General features: G+C 43.0%; 1 protein-coding gene across 1 annotated transcript in view; it reads left to right on the top strand.

Annotated features, from left to right (window-relative positions):
- Positions 1-15,313, top strand: part of LOC5564389 (pupal cuticle protein 20) — a 38,534-nt gene extending 23,221 nt beyond the window's left edge. Inside the window, exons 2-4 of the mRNA XM_021846542.1 lie at positions 2,242-2,431; positions 14,448-14,649; positions 14,712-15,313. Of these exons, the coding sequence (XP_021702234.1) occupies positions 2,242-2,431; positions 14,448-14,649; positions 14,712-15,162 (843 nt within the window). The 3' untranslated portion in view covers positions 15,163-15,313. The remainder of the gene's footprint in view (positions 1-2,241; positions 2,432-14,447; positions 14,650-14,711) is intronic.
- Positions 15,314-17,331: the final 2,018 nt, after the last annotated feature.

Genomic DNA, 17,331 nt, shown 5'->3' on the forward strand with positions numbered 1-17,331 from the left:
AGATTTCTTCTTGGTATTACAACAGCTGGTAAAATTATTGTCAAAATGATACCTTGAGGAACACCAGCTCTTACAGGAAGACTCTCAGACTAAGAGTTCTGATAATTAACCTGAAATGTACACAGCTTAAAATATGTTGTAAATTTCAGTTTATTTTCATGCACATATTTGGAGCATCAAAATAAATTGAAATGTTAACGACAAATCGCTTACTTTTCAATCGAATGCACTTTCAATTTACATGATTATGTAACATTCAAGCATCTTCAGTTGAAAATTAAACGTTATGATGTAACAATACATGAACTTGATTTACTTTAACCATACTCTTCTGTTTACGCTACATTGAAATTTAAATATTTTTATCTGTGTAAGATTTGACAGATAACTTTAGACTATTCTAACAATTTATGTTGAAAAATTAAAGTTCCTTCAATTTTACAATTGATCTCTCATGCCAAACACTGTTACACGTAAAAGTTGATGAGTGGTCGGATGTCCTTGTCGGATTACAATCTGTTGATTGTCAAAAATTATTCTATTCAAAATTGTCTTTATAAAATGATTACCAATGGGGGAAAGCATGCTAATTGATCGCTAGCTAGAGGCTTCAACTGTTTTTTTTTCGGTTTTAAAATTGGTAAAACAAGTATGCCAACTAAAAACATTTGGTAATAATATCAACCTATGGTAAAAACCTTACCTCTGGAAGTTTCTTGATGCGAATGTTAAGTATTTCATCATCACTAGGGGCTTTCATATTTTTGATTTTTTCAATTTTTTTCTTCTTCTTGGTATTAACGTCCCCAGTGGGACAGAGCCGGATACTCAGCGTAGTGTTCTTATGAGCACTTCCACAGTTATTAACAGAGAGATTTCTTTGCCAAAGTTACCATTTTCGCATTCGTACATCGTGTGGCAGGTCTGATGATACTCTATGCCCAGGGAAGTCAAGGAAATTTTCATTACGAAAAGATCCTGGACCGACCGGGAATCGAACCCAGACACCTTCAGCATGGCTTTGCTTTGTAGCCTCGGACTCTAAACACTTGGATAAGGAAGGCCCCAAAGTTTTCGAAAATTTCTGGGAGGCTGATTTGGAAGAAATAAGAATAGCAGTTCTTACTTCTTCCAAATTAGTCTCCCAGAAATTCACGATAACGTTCTCTTGATTTTCAATTGGACTAGTGAGTCCCAAATGGAAATTGTGCATAGTAAAAGAGTTGATTCAGATTTTTGTTCCGCGATCAGGGGGGAGGGACGCTCATGTATTCTTTATTTCCTTTTGATTACGCGAATGAGTCGTAAATTGGTATCAAACCACATGTTGATAAATTTTCAATCATTTCACCTGTCGATATTTCATTTCGCCACCACAAAAGAACGTGATTTCTCAATCAACCACTTAATTCTATAGCGATAGTAATTTCACTATCCACAAAGGTCACGTACATCAGTGAACTCCCTCGAACAGATCACTACCTTCTGCCTCCTATTCCATAAAGCAAACCCCTAAAAAATGATTCCAATTCGTGCCTGGGCTCTCCCTCACACCGATTAATGGCCGTTAAGAATATGACTTACAGTTCCCAAGCTCATCGTCGCAAGCAACACCACACCATTTGGTATCCACTCTGTTCTGCAAGTAGTTCACAATTTGAGCTACATGATTTGTTGCGCAAATTCGCCGCTGAATAAATGTCCTATTTGCCACCGTCAGACAACTGCCGCGCATATAAATGTTCTACACCGAGATCGATAAGAACAGCAACTCCTCTCAAATCGGATGGATTCGCGTGAGAAAACGTCTACAATGGGTTTGCTGTTTAAAATTAAACCTTAACTACCGTCAAGCGGGATATTTTTGATAATGTGGGTATTTTTGATATTGAAGGACCCATAATATACTAAACTAAATAATATAACTTCTGTTAATCAGGTCAGTATGACGAATGAAAAAATAATACATACTAGAATAATATAACGAAGGAGGCAGAAAAAAATATCACATTTTCTTCCACAAAATTATCAAAGTTACCCCGTTTAATGGTACTCATTTTGGTGGAAGAACAATTTAGCATCTGTTGCGATGCAGTTGAACATAGAATCATAGATCGGTATCACATACGAAGACGGTACCATCGTGACCGCATTTGTTGCTCTCAAAAGAGTCGACATCAGAATAAGCTATTCATGAGTCGCCAGCCAGCCCATTGATTGTAGTTTTGTTTCATCTTACAGATCCTGTTGAGTACCCTTGTGGCGGTATGTTCTTGTGCTCGATTGGACAACAACTATCTACCTCCGCCCGGAGCTGCCTCGTCTGGAGGTGGTCCAGGACTGACGGCACCTGCTCCCGGAGGTAGACCCGCTGGAGGCCACGGCGGCGGTGGTGGTGGTGGATTCGGTGGACGACCAGGTGGTGCTGGAGGTATGTAAACTTTCGACCATAGGATTATATAATAATTAATTTAGCTCTCTAATATAAATTCCATCTGAACTTCATTCAGGAAATTACTCTTGAATTTCTCCAGATATCTCTCAAAAAATACAGTACGTACGGCGGCATCTACAAATTACGTAACGCTCTAGGGGGAGGGGGGGAGTACGCTCAAGCGTTACGGCTCATACAAAAATTTCAAAAATTTCATACAAAAAAGCGTTACGGAGGGAGGGGAGGGGGTCAAAAATTTCCAATTTTAGCGTTACGTAATAAATGGACGCTGTCTAAGCTGTCAAGTAATACATTCAGGATTTTTATTAGTGTTTCATCCGGGTATTTTACACTTCTGTCAAATGTATAATGGCAAGTTTTTTTTTCAAAAACTATCGAATGAGTTTAATATTCGATAGCTTTTGAAAAAAACTATCATTCAATAACTATTTAGCAAGAGTCTACATCTACATCGACATTCACATCTCACTAAAAGATTGCTTCAAATTCTTCCGAGATTCCTAATTCCTTTAGGAATTGTTTCAGGGATACAACTAATGTGTTAATTTTTCAGGAATCATTTCATGCTTTTTACAATTTTTTCCATCCAAATTTAAGATGAAGATAAATCGAAGCCAAACCTCAAATTTTTAAGCACCCAAATCTAGGGTACCAAATATCCGTTTAAACTGAAAACTTGATCGATTGACACCTCGCTGGTAGTGACCAATCGATGAAATGTTCAGCGTGAACAGCTGACTGGTTCTTCAGATTTATGCTCTTGAAAATTTAGGATTGCATTGGCGTCGATGCATTTTCACGTTAATCTACAGTTAAACAGCTGTCGAGGTTCCATGATTCGATAGTGACTACAGATTTCATGTTAACTTTGATCAAGCATTACTGCTCCATCAGTCGATGGACTCTTCAGATATCGGCTTAAGGAGGTGTAACTGTATCTTTTTTCTGGTGCTATCGTCAAAATATTTGATCAGGCATTACCTCCTGGAACTCTGTCATAAATGGCTAAATGCGAAATGTCAAAAGACAATATTTCGAAAATGCACAAGGTCAAAAAGTCAAAAGCATAAAAAGTCGACAATAAACACTTGTTGCGAAATTTTCCCTTTTATAAATTATCGACCTTTTGTCCTTCTGTCTTTTAGATGTTTTGTCTTTCAACCTTGTATTATTCGTCATAAATACTCCATGGAACCCATCATGGTTCCTCGATTGATCTCCTTCTTGTGGAATTTCCAGGGCCGTTCTTGAAAATATGCGACCAAGGTCCAAGAACCACTCCAAGAATTAAAGAAGGTGTATCTCTTAGTTCAGCGTTATTCGAATAGGGATTCATATTGAAATTTATTAATGGTTTCTTTAACTTCTCAAAAATAGCAATAGTAATTTCCTCAGTTACTCTTCTAGGGATTCCCTTAGGCGTTACTCTAAAAAAATCTCTTATAAACTCACCCTGAGATGTTCCATACTTTTCAGGAATCTCTTCAATCATTTAAGAAATTTTTGCAAGATGTGTACCACAAATTGTGTCAAAATTTTTATTATAATATTCATTGCTGTAACGACTCTGACCACTATCTGGTGATGGTTAAACTGCCCGAAACTCTCCGTCGTTAACAACGTACAGTACCGACGGCCACCCCGGTATGATCTATCCTCTTGAGGACTGCTTGAGAACAGTGAAAGCAGCTATCAACAATGCAGCTGAGAGCAACAACATCGGGTGTGGGGCAAAACCGACGGAACAATTGATTCGACGAGGAATTTAGGCAGATTCTGGAGGAGAAGAATGCAGCGTGGGCGGTCATGCTGCAGCAAGGGACTCGACAGTACGTGGAACGTTATAGACGGAAACGGCAACAGCAGACCCGCCTCTTTCGGGAGAAAAAACGCCGCCTGAAGGAGACGGAGTGCGAGGAGATGGAACAGCTGTGCCGGTCTCAAGAAACACGTAAGTTCTATAAGATGCTCAACGCATCCCACAACGGCTTCGTGCCGCGAGCCAAGATGTGCAGTGATAAGGATGGGAGCATTTTGACGGACAAGCGTGAGGTGATCGAAAGGTGGAAGCAGCACTTCGACGAAGACCTGAATGGCGCTAAGAGCACAGGCAATGAAGGACAGGACAACAGAGGAAATGCCTTCGCTGGTGCTGCGGGCGATGAAAATCAACCAGCCCCCACTTTGTGGAAGGTTAAGGATGCCATTCACCACCTCAAGAGCAATAAAGTTACTGGTAAGGATGGTATCGGAGCTGAACTCATAAAAATTGGCCCGGAGAGGCTGGCCATTTGTCTGTACCAGCTGAAAGGCACAATCTGAGAAACAGAACAGCTACCGGAGGAGTGGAAGGAAGGGGTAATATGTCCCATCTACAAGAAAGGCGACAAGTTAGATTGTGAGAACTTTCGAGCGATCACCATTCTAAATGCGGCCTACAAAGTATTATCCCAGATCATCTTCCGTCGTCTGTCACCGAGTTTGTGGGAAGTTATCAAGCCGGCTTCGTTGACGGCCGATCGACAACGGACCAGATCTTTACTGTGTGGCAAATCCTCCAAAAATGTCGTGAACATCAGGTCCATACGGCATACGATAGTATCGACCGCGTAGAGCTATGAAAAATCATGGACGAGAACAGCTTTCTCGGGAAGCACAAGTCACAAGACTGATAAGAGCGACGATGGAAGGTGTGCAAAATTGTGTGAAGGTTTCAGGCGAACTCTCCAGTTCGTATGGATCTCGCCGGGGACTACGACAAGGTGATGGACTTTCGTTCCTGTTGTTCAATATTGCGCTAGAAGCTGTTATGCGGAGTGCCGGGCTTAACAGCCGGGGTATGAGATCCAGTCAATTTGTTTGCTTTGTGGATGATATGGACATTGTCGGCCGAACATTTGAAAAGGTGGCAGAACTGTAAACCCGCCTGAAACGCGAGGTAGCAAAAGTTGGACAAGACAAAGTACATGCTAGCTGGTGGGGCCGAGCGCGACAAGGCTCGCCTAGGTAGCAATGTTGGTTAGGCGGGGATACGTTCGAGGTGGTCGACGAGTTCGTCTACCTTGGATCCTTGCTGACGGCTGGCAATAACGTTAGCCGTGAAATACGGAGGCGCATCATCAGTGAAAGTCGGACCTACTATGGCCTCCATAAGAAGCTACGGTCAAAAAAGATTCACGTCCGCACCAAATGTTTTTTTTTTTTTCCTTCTAAGCAATGGGGGGATAATCTGCTCAACAGACTCCGGACCGAGGTCCGGGAGTGTGGGGTTGGGGACCATTTACTACGTACAAGCAGTAAACAGGACTACACCCCCGACCCACTAAACCATTTCCATTGCCGCCAAACCCTTCGTCTCTCCGGGACCACCAAGAAGGCATTGCTTCGGAGAGGGGCTATTGCACATCGCATCCTCCAGGTTAGCTGCGTAGCCATGCAGCAACGAACATCGATGACACGCTTATGGGGGTCCACCAAGGTAGCATGCTGGCGCATTGCCAGCTTCCCAGGTGGTCCTCACCTCCCGTTGTCCGCTGAAGGCGGGCAGGGTCGACCACTAAGCCCGCGCCCAGCTGCACCGCAGGTATCAAGAACTGATACTGCGGGCTTCGCAATTTGACCTACTGAAGGCTCAGGCCCTATCAGCTAGCACGAGCTGGGATTGCTGACGAAGGGGCCTCCACCTGCCCCGAACAACCAGAGGCTCGTATCCACCCAGTAGGCCGGCGCCACGACAGCAGCGCTACCAGGATGTTCTCCCCGCGGCCACTTAATCGCTGTAAGGGTCGATTTCGACCGTAGGGCACCGGTATGACCTACGTAGCCGACTGCGAACCCTTGGACCACCTGTTGATTAGCGTCTGATTTAGTCACTCCTCGAGTCCACACGCCACCTCCTTTGGAGTTCCGAGACGATGTGGGTGATAGCCGATGAAACGGCATTCCAGCCAAACTCGTCTGCACACATCCTCTGGACCAAATTGTCCGGAGTCGTGTCCCGACCGCATGTGGCAAACATGCGGTCACGCATTGTGCGGAAACGCGGGCACACGAACAAAACGTGTTCCGCCGTTTCCTCTAAACCTGCACAAACTGGACATTCGGGAGAACCCGCATGACCGAAACGGTGTAGATATTGTCTAAAGCATCCATGACCCGAAAGGACCTGTGTTAGGTGGAATGTTAGTTCCCCATGGCGCCTATTGACCCAGATATCTAACCTCGGAATCAACCTGTGAGTCCACACTCCCTTGGTGGAACTGTCCCACGCACGCTGCCATTTGACCATGGAGGCCAGTCTGGCAGTCCTGCGTATGCCTCTTGTGCCGCGCATTTCGAAGCACTCTATGTCTTCCATGATAAGGATACCAATAGGCATCATACCGGTGATGACACAAAGTGCATCGTGTGACACGGTACGGTACGCGCTCGCAACCCTCAGGCACATTAGCCTATAAGTACTCTCTAGCTTGCTACGGTAGCTATCGGTACTCAAAGCCGTGCCCCAAGCCGGGCCGCCATACCTCAGTATGGACGAGGCGACACTGGCCAGAAGCTTACGCTTGCTGGCGTACACCGCAGAGCTATTGGACATCATCCGGGACAGTGCCACAATAGCTGTGGAGGCTCTCTTGCAGGCATAATCGACATGGCTACCGAAGGTAAGCTTGTCGTCGATCATCACCCCCAAGTGTTTGACGGAGCGCTTCGAAGTGATTGTGCAGTCGCCTACACTGATCACCGCTTGCTGCACCGACTTTCGGTTGTTGACAACAACTGCCTCCGTTTTGTGGTGAGCCAATTCCAGTTTCCTGGAGCTCATCCACTCCTCCACAATTGCGATCGAGTGGGCTGCAGTCAATTCCACTTCTTCGATCGATTCACCGTAGACCTCCAGCGTAATATCGTCGGCAAAGCCAACGATGACCACACCCGCCGGGAATTTTAATCTCAACACCTCGTCGTACATGACATTCCATAACACCGGACCCAGGATGGAACCTTGCGGGACTCCTGAGGTTATGTGAAAGCACTTCCGACCCACCTCTGTGTCATAGACTAATACCCGATTCTGGAAGTAACTTCCGAGAATCTTATACAGGTACTCGGGTATCCCCAGACGCAGGAGCGCATCAGCAATAGCCGCCCAACTGGCACTAATAAATGCGTTCCTTACATCCAGAGTCACTACTGCGCAGTAGCGAATACCCCTCCTCTTACGCTGGAGTGCTATCTCAGCGGTTTTCTTAACCGCCAGAATTGCGTCTACAGTGGACCTCCCTTTCCGGAAGCCGAACTGGTTGCCTGAGAGACCATTTACACCCTCGGTGTACCTCGACAGTCTGTTGAGGATGATCTTCTCGAGCACTTTCCCCACCGTGTCAATCAAGCAAATTGGTCTATACGCCGACGGGTCACCGGGTGGTTTCCCCGCCTTTGGCAATAGTACCAGGCTCTGCCTCTTCCACGCATCTGGAAATACTCCCTCGTCCAGGCATATCTGCATAGCAGATCTGAACATACCGGGAGCCTCCAAGATTGCGACTTTGAGGGCCAGGTTTGGAACTCCGTCCGGACCTGGTGCCTTCCCCATGCTTAGGGATTTTGCAATCCCTACAAGTTCCTCATCAGTTACTCTATCCTCATCGCCAGCCCCAATCCCCAGCTGTCCTACAAAAGGAGGCCATGGGCTAGGGTTGTGGCGCGGGAAGAGCCCCTCGATGATCCCCTCCAGCATCTGTGGAGATTGCTCCGTAGGAGCAATTGCACCTCTTGTCTTCGCCATTACGATCCTGTAGGCATCACCCCACGGGTTCGCGTTGGCACTCTGACAGAGTCCCTCGAAGCAGGCCTTTTTGCTTGCCCTTATCTCAGACTTCAGCGCGACTTTGGCAGCGGTGAACACCGCCCGTCGTTCTTCACGCTCCTGCTCGGTACGTGCTCGCTGCATCCGTCTCCTGGCCCGTAGGCAGGCACGGCGCAGGTTCGCAATAGCTTGAGTCCACCAGTATGTCGGTGGTCTCCCATTCCTAGGGTGGACTTTTCTAGGCATGGTCGCATCGCATGCACGCGTAAGCACCGCTACCAGTTCGTCCCCGCTTAGGCCGAGTAGGTTACGCTCACGGCGGAGCGCCTCCCTAAGTACTTCATCATTGAAGTACGATGTCTTCCACCTACGAGGGCTTGGCCTTGACCTAGCCGCTTCCTCAACCCGCTGCCTGCTGTTGTTGTAGTCGATACTGTAGCGAACCGCCAGGTGGTCGCTGTGAGTGTAGGCATCGTCTACCCTCCAGTTCGAACTACTCGTTAGGCCAGGACTACAAAAAGTAACGTCGATAATCGACTCCGCTCCGTTACGGCTGAAGGTACTTTTGGCACCAACATTAGCCAGATCGACATCTAGCACGGCCAGTGCCTCTAGCAGGATTTGACCTCGCTGGTTCGTGTTACGGCTTCCCCATTCCACGGCCCAGGCATTGAAGTCACCCGCTATTACAACTGGCCTTCGCCCTGTCAGCGCGGTCGTCATGCAGTCCAGCATCTGCGTGAACCGCTCGGTCGACCAACTCGGAGGCGCATAGCAGCTACAGAAGAGGACCCCGTTTACTTTGGCGATCACGAAGCCCTCGTAGGTAGTAGACACCAACTGCTGGATAGGGTATTTACCCGTTGTCCATATCGCCGCCATTTTTCCGGATCCATCCACGACCCAGTTGCCGTTGCCGGCGGGTACTCGGTATGGGTCCGATATGATGGCGATGTCCGTCCCCCACTCAGCAACTGACTGGTACAGCAGTTGCTGAGCTGCGTCACAGTGGTTCAGGTTCAGCTGCGTTACCTGCACTGTGACTTTTCGTTGATGGCTCGTTTGAAGGTCGGGCACCTTGAGCCTCCCGTTGGGTGATTGTTGTTCACGGACTTGCCGGAACAAATCAAGCACTTCGGAGGGTTCTTGCAGCCTAGTGCCTTATGACCTTCCTCACCACAACGCCTGCACAACCGCACCAAATGTACCATGTACAAAACGTAGTCCTCTACGGGCCTGAAACGTGGACGATGCTCGAGGAGGACCTGCAAGCACTTAGAGTCTTCGAACGTCGGGTGCTTATGACGATCTTTGGCGGTGTACAGGAAAACGGTGTGTGGCGGTGAAGGATGAACCACAAGCGCGCCCAACTCTACGGCGAATCCAGTATCCAGGAGATGGCCAAATCTGGAAAGATACGATGGGCAGGGTATGTTGCAAAAATGCCGGACAGCAAACCTGCAAAGCTGGTGTTCGCTTCGGATCCGGTTGGTACAAAAAGGCGTGGAGCGCAGCGAGCTAGGTGGGCGGATCAAGTGCGTATCGATTTGGCGAGCGTGGGGCAGAACCGAGGATGGAGAGATGCGGCCACGAACCGAGTATTGGGGCTTGAAATTGTTGATTCAGAGTTATCTGTTCAGATGTTAACATTATAAATTAATCATTGCTGTAGTTTGTAAAATCCGAAAAAGTAATATTTTATTTTATTTTTAGTTTTGTGTTTAGGGTTTTTAAATGTAGTAATGGATGGATAACAGTAAAACTTGTAGGGAGTATTGGTTAAAGTACTGGAAAAATCTCTGAAATCGTTTCTGTAGCATCTTTAGACGAATTTCTATTTCAAAACTTAAAATTAAACTTCATACATTCGCATTTTTTAAGATAAAAAAAGAAATATCTTAAAAGGTCCTTCTTTCGATTTTCGTGGAACTTTGAAAAAAGTCGAGGTAGAATTCCCCGATTAAATTCTTTGTAATATGTCTAGTGAAAAATCGAAGAATTGACTAAATATTTTCTGTTGTAATCGCCGCCGGATTGTTGAATGGGGATCTGGATCCTATTGTTGGTAGTTTTGATTTACTTCGGCAGTGAGGTTTTTGAAAGCTACTGAGCTCATATATGGCCACAATATGCGTCGTATTAAAGTGCTCCTTACTGCAAAGTTTCAGACACTTCGGCCTAGAAAAACTGCCAAAGTGAACCATAGAAATGCCCAAGTAGCTGTTCACCCTAGAATAACTGGAGATATTTAGTACAATCCAGAAGGTAATGCTTGGAAAGAAAACAAGGAAAATTCCTAAAAATTCAAATTATATGAAGAGACCCAGGAAGCGTTCAGAGAGAAATTGCCAGGATGTTATCTTATTGCCCAATTTTCAAAACTAAGTATAAGTTTTAACGCATGAGTCTACCACCTTTGGTCTTCGAACGTTACGAAATTTGTAGACGACGCACATTGCGCTGAATGTATGAAGATGCGGAATGAAAATCAAACCTGGAAGACCATTTCAACACCTTGGCATGGAAGTGCAGGTTGTTCTTAGTCAAAAGAGCTGTAATTGGCATAAATATCATACGATACACGCATAATAGTAAAACATTCTCAAGCACCAGTTAAATATTTTTTCTTGAAAAACATTACAAGTTGTTCGTAAATTGCAGTATATCACGTAAATAGGTATTTGAAAATGTATATTAGAGTGGTTCAAAAAATCGTTTTTGCTCCACACCGCTCATTCAATTCTAAATCAATTTCTGAGTGTCCTCCTATAATTTGAGCTCATTTGGATGAAAACTGAGAATGCACAAGCCCTTTAAAGTTTATATGGGAATTACTATGAGAAAAGCAACCAATTAATTCAATCGGTCATAGTGTTCGTCCATGTGCTCTTGGGGATTAGAGCTACGTTGATAATGTGAGATACATTCATCAGCTACAACTTTGCCGAAGACCGTTTTCAAATCGGACGCCTCAGTAATTAGATATTCATTTATATCCAGTCACAAATTTTTCAGCAGAGCTCATTTAACTTCTGAACAGGCAACATTGCTGCTGATGGCGCGAAAGATAGCACGTACAAATCATGGCACTATTTTTAACTGCATATATCCAGTGATGCCTGCAAAATAGCCTAATAATTATAGCCAAAGTTTTACAAATCATTCAAAAATCAATGACTAATTAACGGTGCGCCCGATTTAAAAACGGTCTTCGGCAAAGTTGTAGCTGATTATTGTATCTCACAGTGTCAACATAGTTCTAATCCCCAAGAGCACATGGGCATATACTATGACCGATTGAAAAAATTGCTTGCTTTTTTCAAAGTAATTCCCATATAAACTTTAAAGGGCTTGTGCAGTCTCAGTTTTCATCCAAATGAGCTCAAATTTTGGGAGGACACTCATAAATTGATCTTAAGCCTAGTTCATTTAGAAATGGGGCACTTTCAAATGCGTGTATTTCTTAAACTTTTCTTTCAATCAAAAAACTTTCCAAGAATGAAACAAAGGTTATAATGTTTTATTTCATAAAAAAATCTGAAACAAATTAATCATCATTATTTCGAAGAAATTCTCGCACTTTTCCGCTGATGCCGCTCATCAGCCGGCGCACACCTTCTTCAGTCACGGTTTTCGCAAGACGATTTCACCAATTCTTCATCTGACCAATGTCACCAACGACTGCACCTTTCATCTTGAGCTTCCGCTTAACTATCGCCCAATACTTCTCTATTGGGCTGAACTGAGGACAATTGGGTGGATTCTTCTCTTTTGGGATGAACTGGACCCCATTATCTTTGTACCATTGAAGCACATCCTTGCTGTAATGGCAGCTGGCTAAATCTGGCCAAAACGTTACTGGACCATCATGGGACCTAATGAAGGGCAAAATCCGTTTCTGGAGGCACTCCCTCTTGTACACTTACGAGTTCATTGTTTTATCTGTTACAAAAACACTGGTTTTCTTCCCACAGGAACAAATACCTTACCAAATCATGAACTTTTTTGCGAACTTATCCGCGAAAACAAACTTGAATCGTGCAAGAACTTTGCCACGAGCAGGAGCCTTGTAGAACTTGAGCCCCGGGATTTGTTGAAAATCGGCTTTCACGTATGTTTCATCATCGATCAAAAGACATCCATCGAGTTTCGTCTGCGTCCCGAGTTGACGCAGATGGATTTTGCTGGTAACTGTGCACATTTTTTTTCCTTTTCTCTTCTTGCATGGCGAATATCTTCGAACCACGTTAGTTTCAGGCTGTGAAAAAATAGACCGAACAATACTGTTTACAAACAACAAAACGGTATAAAAAACTTGCATATCCGACCACTGGTTGCGCTGCTATCGCTAAAATGAAGTGCCCCATTTCTAAATGATCTAGGCTTTAGAATCGAATGAGTGGTGTGGAGCAAAAATGATTTTTTGAATCACTCTAATATATATGCCTATGCTTCTATGCCTTTAAGCATAAAAATCGCATATTTTGGAATTTTAAGTTTTTCTGAATCTCTTCCAAATCTGATTTCCGGAAAAAATATCGAGAACTACATATTATTTTTATCATAAGCTTGCTCTGATGTAATGTCTGGTTGAGTCAATGTCATATAGTGTTACAAAATGTTTTGATTTTTAAAGCAAACAATCTTCTTACATTCTTATACTGGTTAAGAAGTGTACCTACAAATAGAAAAAATCTTGAAGATTTGCAGATAGTTTCTTTCACATATTTTAGAAGACAATTTAAGAAATAATTCTGTGTAAGATTTAGGGTGGAACTCAGTGGAGCTATTGCGTATCAATAATCAAATTGCATGATGTTATTTCAGAAGATGAATTACATAACCATATCAGGGCTTATTCACAAATTTCATAACGCTATAGGGGGTGGGTGGGTGTTCTCATGATGTTACTGCTCATACAAAATTTGAAGACTTCCCATACAAAAAGCATTATGAGGGGGTGGGTGGGTGCCAAAAATGGCCATTTTCAGCGTTATGATATGCGAATGAACCCGTCAACGTAACGATTCCTCCGATTCAAAGACAAAATGGAAGTCGTTGTTCCATCAAAAATTCTTTACCAATCCACAGCCGTATTCTCTTTTGGATTTTGATTGAATGGTTTGTTTCAAGCCTCTCCATACTAATTGAAAACAATTTTATAAACATGCGACGAAATATCAGTTTTTGAGCTTTTCCAACAACTTTCATTTTTTAAAAGACACAATTCACATCGTCCTCAGCCAAAGGCTGCACAGACTGGACAATCACGAACATTAGGCAACGGACAACACATAACACCCAGTAGCCCAGTGATGATTTTTTCGTTTTGATGAAAAGTTCCCACCGACTGAAGCGGGAATCGAACCCACGCTTCGTAGCACAATACGCCCAAACGACTGACGCCGCTAACCGCACGGCAACAAAGCCCATTTTTGACGCATATTATAATAGTTATAATGCTTCTTATAGTTTAACAATACTAGTTTCCATTGAAAATGTAATCTATAAACGCTTTTGGATACTTATTGTCACCGATTAAAACTACGTTAAATTGGATTTTTGTCCATGGAATAACGCACTGTGTGGCGCCTTATGGCAAATTGCTGTTTTAATCTCTGGAGTTATTTGTGGTGGACCTCAAAAATTAATGCCCAGAAATAATCTCTGAAGGATTTTTCTGGGAATCCCTAAAATCAATTATTGGAAATTTTATCAGTGAATTCCTGGTCAAAGTATCAAAATACTCGTGGCGATGGTTCCCGTTGGAATTTTCCAACAATCTTTAAAATATCCAGAAAAAATATCATAAGAATTTCTGAAAGTTGCTCTAAACGCGATTTTAGAGGAGTAGTGTAGCTCAGATTTTTTTCAACAAGATTAATCTAACAAAATAAAAAAGGCGTTCTTGGACGAATCTCTCAAAATGTAGCTGTTCATTGAAGAATCCTGGATGAATGCAACAAGTAATAAAATAATAAGAATTGATGTAATTCTTTTAAGAAACAATTACTTAAAAAGAATTTCTAGTGTAATTATTGAACGAATTTAAAGGAATTAATAAAGGAATTTCTTGCAGAATACATAGAAAAATCTTAGACAAACGTTTGAAGGAATCCTTATAAAATTCCCAGTATGTTATATGCTGGAATTCCTTGGACAATTAATGAAGTAATTATATTTCAGGTGCTCCGGCGCGACCATCTACGGCTTATGGTCCACCAGCCGGTGGATTCGGCGGTGGTGCTCCGTCGTCTTTCGGAGGTGGTGCTCCATCATCCGGTGGATTTGGAGGTGCTGCTCCTGCTCCAGCCGCCCCAGCAGGCCCACCAATTCCGATCATTTCCTACGAAAACGTAAACAACGGAGATGGCAGCTATAAATTCAGGTGAATAATTCCTACTTGGCTAACTCAGATATTCGTTAACTTCAAATTGTGTTTCCATACAGTTACGAAACTGGTAACGGAATCAAGGCCCAAGAGCAGGGTGAGCTGAAAAACAAGGGTTCCGATAACCAAATCCAATCGGTTCAGGGATCGTACTCGTACACTTCTCCGGAAGGACAGGTCATCTCGCTAACCTACGTTGCCGACGAAAATGGATTCGTTCCCCAGGGTGATCATCTGCCAACTCCTCCGCCAATTCCGGAAGAAATTCTCAAGGCTCAACAGGAACATGCTGCCGCTCATGCAAGTGCTGCCGCTGCTGGAGCTGGTGCTGGTGCTGGATCTGGAGGCCATGGAGGTGGTGCCGGGGCAGGAGGATATCCATCGACTGGATCAGGACCAGCGCAAGGAGCTGGTTATCCTTCCGGAGGACCATTGGCCAATGCACGACCCGGAACTGGACGTCCATCGGGAAGCGGATCATTCAGTCCTCAGTCCGGTTACAAATACTAGAAAATTTTTTGCATTTAGTCAAATATGAACGAGTGAAACAGACTTGGATCTGAGTGAGTTTAACGGGAAATCGCTTAATCTGTAAATATGGAGCAAAACTGGCGGAGCAAATAAAAACGAAAAATAAAAGTCACGGTGATGTGTGAATGAACGGAATGGTTGTCTTAATCGCTTCGAACTTGAAACACCGGTAACGAGCAATGAGTAGTACGCAAAGAGCGCGCGGATATTTCTGCTGCGTTCTGGGCGCTCCATTCATTTGTAGATGCTGTATTTATGAATGAAAGCTCAAGCGCTCAATGTGTAGGTTAAAGTTTTTAATAAGTAGTAATCTCCGTGAACATTGGAAACGAGCTATGCGGCAGTCGACAAATAGGTTTTAAGCAGGATTTCTTGCGCCTACGAGTTAGGCTTATTGGATGATCAGAGATTTCATGCCTCTCAGTAAACTATGATTACAAGAGTCTCTTCTTGGAATTTTCCTAATACCAGTCGATGAAGGCACAGGCAGGTGTTGCAATCGAATGATTGCGTTTTTCGTCTACCTTTTCACAAATCTACAAATATTGAACCAGCAAACTTTTCGAAATTAGACCGCAAATGTGTGACCATTGTATCTTGAAAGTATTTTGTTTAATTAACAACAAAATACTTTTAAGATGCAATGACCACACATTTACAGGTCACCCACAATTATGGGTCATTTACTTTGATAAAATAGAATACAGAGACTAAAAATCTTGACCAGGTGACACACAATAGTGTGAGAAATGAGAATTTTGTTTGCGAATTCTTTTAAAATCTATAGAACATTCCTTCGGCAAGTATCTCTATAGTTTTCTTAAAAAATGCGCCATAAAAGCTTCTTAATTTTCTCCCAAAAATTGTGTGGAATTATTTTAAAGACGGGGTTGGTGGTCTGATGGCTACCGCTTCTGCTGCATAAGCAGAAGGTCATGGGATCAATCCCAGGCCCATCCCTTTCCTCGTACTTTGTAGTTGTATATCTCTCACTTGCTTCTATCTTCCATTCTAAATCTATCACACTCAAACTATTCGTTCATAGCAAATGCTTGAACCAGAGACGGACAAGAAACCGTTTCCCTAACGCTTCCATTCTTCCACGCGCATGCCTTTCCTTACGCCTGATTCATAGGCAGTCTGCTAACCACAAAAGCAAACCTCTCTGCCATGCCTTTCCTCCAATCCATACACTCCCGCATGAACTGGCGTAGATGCAGTGGTATATACGGTCTACGTGGGAGCCAGTATAATGCATCATCAATTCCTCCCCCTCCCCCAGCTGATCTGGCGATACTGGAGTAGCATCCACGGGCGGCCAATCAAGCTCAAAATTGTGTGGAATTATTTTACGTTTATTTCCAAGAATCATCCTTAAATTTTTTAAAGCTTGGCATTTTGCATTTTTGTTCACAGAATATTCACCAAGTGTGTTTTATTTCTCTTAAAATAAATTTGATGTTGCTCCCCAAATTCCTTTATAACTCTTTTGAGAAAAATATTTTCAAATTTAAACCCAAGAAAAACTTAAAAAAAATAAAGCGATCAATCCATTCCAATTTATTGCGAAATATTTTGAAGCGTTACTTTGAAAACTTTTTCGCGGAAATACTCAAAAATTTCCGTAACAATTTATTCAACGATTTTTTTCAGAACGTTTTTCTCATAGGATGTCGTCCTAGGATCCTCCTGAAAAATGCACCGGAGATCCATCCAAGTATTTTCCACAGATTTGATTTTCTTTAAAGAGTACTAGCGATTGTTTTGGGAATTTACTAAAGAAATTTTCAAAAGGTCAATTAAAACATTTTCAAATCGTTCTTGAACTTCTTAAAAAATAAATCAATCAAAAATTTATTTGGGTTCTTGAAATCCAACCACACTCCATTTTTTGGTTAAAAAGTACTCCAGAAGTACCTCATTTTTTTTAGAAATTACTTTGTAAATTACTGTACGAATCAATACATATCCATATTCAATTTTTATTAGATTTATAGATTAAAAAACACGTTTTGGAGTAAAAATTCAAGCTTAAATTGAATTCGGAAAAGTTTACTTAATTTTTGTCGGAAAATTTTAGCACGTACCGTAGTATTTCTGTAATTTTTTTGACTAAATATCTGAATATATACATCATAGAAAAGCTTA

This window comes from Aedes aegypti, chromosome 2 (assembly GCF_002204515.2).
Source record: "Aedes aegypti strain LVP_AGWG chromosome 2, AaegL5.0 Primary Assembly, whole genome shotgun sequence".
Lineage (NCBI taxonomy): Eukaryota > Metazoa > Arthropoda > Insecta > Diptera > Culicidae > Aedes > Aedes aegypti.